This window comes from Manihot esculenta, chromosome 3, assembly GCF_001659605.2.
Source record: "Manihot esculenta cultivar AM560-2 chromosome 3, M.esculenta_v8, whole genome shotgun sequence".
Lineage (NCBI taxonomy): Eukaryota > Viridiplantae > Streptophyta > Magnoliopsida > Malpighiales > Euphorbiaceae > Manihot > Manihot esculenta.
This window is the reverse complement of record NC_035163.2, coordinates 12,873,102-12,881,582: the sequence shown is the minus strand read 5'-3', so window position 1 is coordinate 12,881,582 and position 8,481 is coordinate 12,873,102. Positions and strand designations below refer to the sequence as shown.

The following is an 8,481-nucleotide window of genomic DNA, read 5'->3' as shown; positions in this document are numbered from 1 at the left end:
CAGTGAAAACACATTTGAAAATTACTTAATTAACTTTATTGATTCGTATTTGCAACGACCCGAAAATCGGACCGCTACCGGCGCTAGAATCCAGGTCGACTTAAGGCCGCTGGGACCCGTAGCAAGCCTGACATAAAACGTGTAAACCTGTATAATCCCATACATGATCAACAACATGCATAAAAATTTAAACTTTTCTTTCATTCATTATTCATACACCAACTCAACCTGTGCATACATTACATAACCATAATCATGACCCCTCTGTGGGATCTCAACAATGCCCCAATGAGCACTATAACATGAGATGAGTTGGCTTACATCTGTATCATCAAATACCTAAGATCATGCATCAACAAGGGATTACAATACTCATAGCGTCAAGCACAACTATAACCTCAATATACCTCAATACATAACATACTGTAATCTCTTACATTACATCATAGTACAATTATCATGTCCACAATCTAACTATTACATAAACATACTTCAAAACTCTGGCTAACCTCCTGGTCTACCCTGTACCTGCACATCTGGGGTTAGGGGAGAGGGGTGAGCTACAAAGCCCAGTGAGCAGAATAATGAAATCATATATTAAAATTTCATGCTATCATGAAATGCAACACATCACAACAAATCACATCTCGGATGGTATTGTCACCAATAGTCCTCTACATAGTCCAACTGTGCCGGGACGTAAAATGGGTACAACCGGTCTTTCTCTTACATAACATATCATAACATACCAATGTGCCAGGGACGTAGAATGGGTACAACCTGGACTTTCTCTTACATCGTGCCAGGGACGTAGAATGGGTACAACCTGGACTTCCATACCATCTCATGCCATAACATCATCATGCCATATGAGGACTAAAGGATCATCCAATAACCAATCCACATCAACATTATAATGCAATGCAACATATTCGTGAATACTAATGCAAACAACCTACTATATCTCATAGCATTCATGATGCATGGATCATGCTCAAAATTCATATTTCATTTATTTTAAAACTTAAGGTTTATTCCACTCACCTCTGGCTAGCTCTGACAAACTCTGTAGCAGCTGGCTCACTGCTGGGGTCCTCGGTTCCTCGGGTCCGAACCTACACAGGTGGACTCCAATGAGGGACCAAACATACATAAACATAACTCTAATATACTCCCCAAAAACCCCCCTAAAACATCATAAAACAACTACATAAAAACATGCAAGAAATGGCTGGACAGGGCACTTTCGGCGGCACCTTCGGCGGCCGAAAGTCCCTCCAGAGCCGAAAGTCAGGCAGGTTCGGCGGCACCTTCGGCGGCCGAAAGTCCTAGACAGAGACGAAAGTCTCTTTTCGGGGGCAACTTCGGCAGCCGAAAGGCCTGCCTCCACAAGGGGGTTCGGCGGCCGAAACTCCCTTCGGCTGCCGAACCTGGTTTCTCCCAAATGGGCGGAAACTAGGTTCAAACGAACCTCCTGCCTCCCAAAACCTCAAATCATGCATAAACTTGTTCTAAAACATGCATACTTATCATACATCACACCTAGGGGTCTCAAACTATCATATACCCCAACTACAACACTTCAAACACACACAATCAACATACATTGCTCAAAAACACATATAAAACCCATAAACCTAACTATGAGCTAAACATGCATTCTACCCCATAAAACAACTTAAAACTTACTTAAAACATATATTGAGCTTAAGATCGGCTCTTACCTCTTGAAGATTGAGAGAGAGACGACCTAAACTCGGAGATCCAAGCAAAAGAGCTCCTGAGTTCCCAAAACTCCAAAACTTGACTTAAATGCTCAAAACTTGCAATGAGAGGTGAAAACTCAAGAAAAATGGAGGAGATTTGAAGAAAGAACACAAGATCTGGGGAGAGGGAGGTCGGAAGCTAGCTATGGCCGAAAATGGGAGAAAGCTCGCCCATTTCGGCTAAGTGACCCTTTTATAGGTGGCTGGCCAGGCCACGTTCGGGGGCCGAAAGTGCTTCCGCATGCATGCCATGTTCGGCGGCCGAACTTGACTTTCGGCGGCCGAACCTGAACTTCCCTCACTCATGCTTTCGGGGGCCTAACGTGCCTCCAAAACGCATGCATGCCATGTTCGGCGGCCGAACTTGACTTTCGGCGGCCGAACCTGGGTTTTCCTCCAAAGACTTTTCATGCAAAAACTCATTAAATTTTCATACTTAAAACCATGAAATACCTTAAAACATTTTAAGAAAACATGTTTCTACCCTACTAGAGGCTTCCGATATCCGAGTTTCCACCGGACGGTAGGAATTCCGATACCGGAGTCTAGCCGGGTATTACAGTATTAATGAGGATCAACTTGATTCCCCAATTACAGTCCTAATAGTTTGAAAAAATTCAACATCTTAATCAAAAGAATAATCGGAAACCTATACGAATATGATTAAAAATAAATATGAATTCAAGAAACAAATTTAAAAAATTGATAGAGTTTTGCTTTTCACTAAAAAGTAATTTTTGAATTATGTCTGATGTAAATTTTAGACGATGGCGAAGTCATACGTAAGTGAAGCTGGATAATTTTTTTTTCTTTTTAAATTTCTTTTATTTTTTTAGACTTTATAAATTAAAATTAATATTTGCTACCATTCTCTTTTTTAAAGACTTTTTTAATATATATATATATATATATATATATATTGAACTTATATTAATATGAATTGAATTAAAGTTTTAATTGACAATATTACTAAGAAAATATAAAAAATTAAATAAATATCTTATATATTTTTCAATTTATAAGCTTATAATTTTGGCATTTCATATTAAATGTTATAATTATTTTCATTAAAAAAACATTTTTATATAAAAATAATGAATAATTAGTTATAAATAGAATAACATTATAATAGTTCGTTAAATATTATTTTGCCGCACGTATTAAAGAATTTATCCATGATTAGATTAACAATTAAAATATTATCTTAAATTTTTTATAGAAATTCATGGGATATATATTTTATTAAATTTTTATACTATAATTTTTTATTTTTATAAAAATAATTTTTCCACAAAATAAATTTAATTCTACTTTTACATTTATTTTTAAAACATAGTTAATATATTACTATTTGATTTTTTCATAATATATTATAAAAATGTTAATATTAGATGATAATTGTTCAAAATTAGCCATGAGCTATTATTATGAGATAGGACCATGACAATTTCATCCGTGAAGAGAAAAATTTAAATGTTGTATCCTCCGATCTTTCATTAAAATTCACTCACATTTAAAAAGACTAGATCTTCATGGGATCATTATCAATTAAATTACAAGATTAACCGATTAACAAAAATGTTATAATTAACTCTCTCTTCTTATAATATAAAAACCAGTGATTATAGAAACAAATGTATGCACAAATTATTCTCCAGTTTACTGATTTGAGTATTGAAATGGTAGATATAAACGTCAATCACCTCATATTTTATTTTTTGCAAATATAATCAATCACGACACCATTTTATTTTTCATTTACATCAAGCTTATATTAATATATTAAAATTAAACAAATTAAATTACTAAATTTATTTTTAAATTAATAAACTTTATTTTTAATAGTTATTAAATATGAGTATATTAATAAATTAATAAATAAACTATACTTTTAAAAAAGAAAATAACTTATATCAAATGAAAAATTAAAGTAAATCTATATCTATAAAATGGAGGGAGCATCAATTACGTCTCCATATTAAAAGTATGCAGAATTCAAAATCTTTTTGATGCAATTGCCCCATATTAAGCATGTGACTTTTTTATCGGGAGGTTGGAAACCATTTGGAAGGCATGCCCGTGATATATATATATATATATATAAAATAATTGATACTATACAAATTGAGCAAAATTGGAAGGATGACATGAAAAGTTCTGACAAAGGAAAATGGTTGAGCACCATGGCTGGACACCAAATCAAAGGCATTTGTTCTTTTCATAAAAAATATATATATATATATTTTTCATGACTTCTGCTTTCAAATAAATTCCATTTCCTGCCGTAGTCAACGCATCGCACTCTACCTTCTAATAATAAAAAGATTGAAATTTTGATGTTTGAAGCTATTTCCATAATTATTAAATTTCTATTCTTAGTGTATGATTTTTTTTTATTTGCAAAAATAATTTTTGTTTATTTATCTGTTATAAAAAAAATTTTTAAATAAAATTTATTTTCAATATTTGGTTGTAATATTAAAAAATAAAATACATAAATAGATTTATATATAATTATGTTAAAAAAATTTTTAAAATTCAGAAAATAATTAAATTTTTTTTTAAATGGAGAACTAGAGATTAAGAGAATAAAATTTGAAATCTCTCATATTTATTCAAATATACTTCACCATCAGATTAAATAGGTGAGTGCATATCTCTTATATATATAATTTATTTTTCCTTTAATCAAGATATTTTTCAATATTTATTTTTTTATTTAAAATGAAAAATTTCATAAGAATTTTAGTTTAATTAATTAATTTTCTTATTCATTCTTTTATTTAAAATGAAAGATTTTAATTTTATTTTAATTTAAAAGATTTTTATTTTAAAAAATTAAAATTATATATGATTTTTTATATAAATTTATTTAATTTTTTTTTATAAAATAAATCGTGTTAAACAAATCTTTTAAAATTAATTCTTGTCCAGGAAAAAGTTTGTTAACGTTACTCTCTTCGATCTTAGCCCATATTTGCTTTTGAAAAAAAATAAAAGAGGAATCTAAATAAGAGAAAAAAATAAACTCTCTTCTTCTGTTGAAGAACGAAAATAAGAGAATGAAAAATAACTTTTATTATCCACTAATTTAGAGAAAAAAATATATATATAATTAGAGAGAAAAGTTACTATTAATTATGAAATTACAATTTACTCATAAATTTAAAAATAATCGAACGAACGCTAGCCGAATATTATAAAACTTAAATTTATTTCGTTTATTAAATAAGATTAAAAATTAAGGTCGAATTTAACTCGTTCAGAAATCGAATCGAGTTTAGTTAAATTTTTATTAAATCGAATCTCGAATAGTTTATGTACTGTTGATTCATTTACACCGATATAACTCTCAATTTTCATATAATGATTGGTGGAAATACCGATTAAGTTTGAAAAATTTTACTTTTTAATTTTTATTTATTATAAGAAAATCAAGATTTTAGAGATTAATAATGTTCTTTACATTTAAAATGGATTTTAGATTAGTGATCGATAAGAGAGGGAAACTGATTTATTTTTTCTATGATCACATTAACAACGGCCTCAGCTCTAATTAAAATTTAAGAAACATTACTATTTACATGAAAAATTTATTAATTATTCATCTATTTTAAAATAAATTAAAATATTCTTAAAATTTTTTAAAAATCTATTAATAAATTCATCCATTCATTTTAATCATTAAATATTTATTATTTAATTTTTATTATATGAGAATACTTATTAAGAATTAATTTTTTAATTTTAAAAAATTATTTTAAAATATTTTTAACTATTTTAAGAATATCTAATAACCAATTTCTTCATATTAAAAGTATTTCAGACTTTATTTCAATGCTTTATAACTAAAAATTAATAAAAAAAAATTAAGTAATAATTTATAAATATTTAAATATATTTTTTAAAATTAAGAGATTAATTAATTAAATAGTTTTTTTTCAAAAATTTTAATTTGTACTAAACTAAAATGGAGAGTTTTGGAGTGATATATTAAAAATTAGGAGAATGATATACGAATTATAGCTCAAAAAACAATATGTAAAGTTAAATTAATTTTTTTAGGATTAAAAGTAATGAATTCATTATTTTTTTAGTAATAATATATTAATATTTAATTAATTATTCCTTATCATTCATGCATAATTATATTAATATTTAATTTTATATTTATAATTATAAAAGATTTATTGACTTAAAAAGATCATAATTTTATTATTTTTTTTATATTTATATTCAATTCTTTATTAATGAAAATTAAGTCTTTTTTAAAATACTAAACTTTTAATTATATAAAATTTTTAAATTATATAATTAAAATATTTGATTATCTCTTATTTAAATAATAATTTTAATTGAGAATTTTAAATAATTGAGATTTAAAATTTTAACCAAAATTTAATTCAAGTTAATTAAATTACTTGTAGAGTAAAAATAAATGGTATCATATCTTAGCCTTTCAAACATAAAGTACATATCAAACCAAAACTGGGTTATTTCTAAAAGTGAAAACTAATATTAATTTGACGGTGGGACTATGCCCATTTGGCAAGCAAAGACATAAAGCCTATGCCAAAAACAAGTGAAATGCTAGCACCAAGCTGCAACCTAAAATTGGATTGCATTTTAGAATTCATAAAATCTTCAGCAAGTAGATCAACAAGTGCCATGTATATTAATATCCCGGCAGCTGCTGAGTTCAAGACTCCTTCCACTATGAGAGCTGTTGGTGTATTCTTATCGTAACTTTGTGATATTCCTATTCCGATTGCTATTCCTGTTGGAGTTGTCATTGAGAAAAATAATACCATAACGGCTACTGCCTGAGACTTAAATTTTGCCTGCAAGCAAGATGATGCATTATATTCATGTAATTTATGATTAAATTTGAGATTTTCGCAAATAAGAATTTAAAATCTGAAAAATACCTGAGAAATGCAACCACCAAGTCCCATGCCTTCAAAGAATTGATGGAAAGTGAGTGCTGCTACAAGGGGCTTAATTGTGTTACTGCTTTCAGAAGCTCCCAATGAAATCCCTATTATCACTGAATGAACCACAATTCCCAACTCCAAAACCTTCACTAACAAGAAAAACAGAGCTAACAATCAAAACAAGGGAATGAATATACAACAGAAACAGAGTAATACACTAAAAAAGAAAGCAACCTTATTGAAACTAATACCTGTGACACAACCCTATGCCTGAAATGGCCAGAAATCTCAGAATCATCAGCAACAAAAGCAGAGCCATGAGCATGCCCATGAGAGGCATGTGTATGAACATGCACATGTCCCTCGTGCTTTCCTTCCATCTCCTCGTTTCCACTCACAGGCAAAGCCTTACTGAAATGCAATCTTCTATAATAACTATTAGCAAAAGAGTCGATCATCATTGTGATGATTGCAGAAACCATTGCTACAAAACCAGCAAAAGGGAAATCACCCCATGGCTTTTCTTCAAGGCAAGCGCTTGTTAAGCTGTCGAAAGCATCTGGCAATATGTGAACGAACCCAGTTGCGAGAATTACACCAGCAGCAAAGGCCTTGATGAGGAAGAAGAAATTATTTTCTGGGTGAAAAGATGGGATTTTCTTGCTAAAGATGGGAAGAGTGACACCAAGAGCACTTGCTATGAGAATTGAGGAAATTGCCACCAGCTTGTATTTAAGCGTTTTGGTCCTGTCATTCTCTGCAGTATTTTGATCACAAGTGCACTCTGCAGATGCTGAAAGAGGAAGAAAGAGAAGACAAGCAAGAAAGAGAAGACAAGCAAGAAAGAGAAGGGAAGGCTTGTTCATGGAAGCAAATGGAGAGAGAGAGAGAGAGAGAGAGAGGGAGAGGTTGAGGAGATGTGGAGGTGCTAATGGGGTTTATAAGGAGGACATTTATGAGTTGGCAGACGAAGTTAAAAGGAAATAAAAATGAAATGTCGACATGCAGATTATTAAGCTTAATTTATTTTTCCGACTTTGTTGTCCACCCAAGAAATATTATGCACAACCCTTTACGATCAACAATTAACAAAAGAAAAAACAATTGAAATGATCCTATTCCTTAGAAAAAGGATAAAATAATTGAAATGATCCTATTCCTGTGAAAAGAAAAAGAACAAGAAAAAAAAAGAAATGATCCTTCTTTCATGCCAAAGAAAAGAAAATCCTTCTTCTTTGAATTGCTTCCTGTCATGCTACTTCCATGATTCACCTTACTTTTTGTTTTTGTTTTTTTTTTTTTTTTTAATTTTCTTTAACATGCATTGCATGCCCAAAAATCGAACTTAAAATATTTCTCATTAATTAAATTTTTTGAGTATTTCAAACGTTAGACAATATATAGAATATTTTCTTAAAAAGTATTTTTGATGAAATTAAAATTTAAATATGGATTAAAAAATAAAATCGGAAGAGTTTTTTTAAGTCAATGAACCAAATTTTATAATTTATGTTCATGGCTTTATTTGTTTCTTGGGGATTTTTTCTGTTCTTTATTTTTGAATTTGTTACTCTGTTATAATTATCACTTCATATGATGAGCTAATTGAAAATTTTTATTTGAGTTGATTGAGCAACTATTTTACTATTATAAAATTAAAGTGGTTTAAAGATATTAAAGTCAATGTGTGAATTAATATAGCTATGGAATATTAGTGCATCTAATTATTATTATGCCACATTTTACATTTCCCTAATGTTATGAATTTTTCTATTGGTGGA

General features: G+C 29.5%; 1 protein-coding gene across 1 annotated transcript; it reads right to left on the bottom strand.

Moving 5' to 3' along the window:
• Window positions 1–6,195: 6,195 nt before the first annotated feature.
• LOC110611201 (zinc transporter 1) lies at window positions 6,196–7,678 on the bottom strand. The gene is made up of 3 exons (XM_021751377.2): window positions 6,952–7,678; window positions 6,695–6,844; window positions 6,196–6,607 (listed from the first exon to the last, which is right to left on the bottom strand). The coding sequence occupies exons 1-3, from the start codon at window positions 7,564–7,566 to the stop codon at window positions 6,302–6,304; spliced, it is 1,071 nt and encodes a 356-aa protein (XP_021607069.1). The 5' UTR covers window positions 7,567–7,678; the 3' UTR covers window positions 6,196–6,301.
• Window positions 7,679–8,481: the final 803 nt, after the last annotated feature.

Bases quoted from the DNA above. Each gene is read 5' to 3' on its own strand.
- LOC110611201 (XM_021751377.2), bottom strand. From the start codon at position 7,566: ATGAACAAGCCTTCCCTTCTCTTTCTTGCTTGTCTTCTCTTTCTTGCT. The intron at 6,845-6,951 runs GTATTAGTTTCA...TTGTTAGTGAAG, and splicing joins GGCATAGGGTTGTGTCACAG to GTTTTGGAGTTGGGAATTGT. The intron at 6,608-6,694 runs GTATTTTTCAGA...TCTTGCTTGCAG, and splicing joins TTGGTGGTTGCATTTCTCAG to GCAAAATTTAAGTCTCAGGC.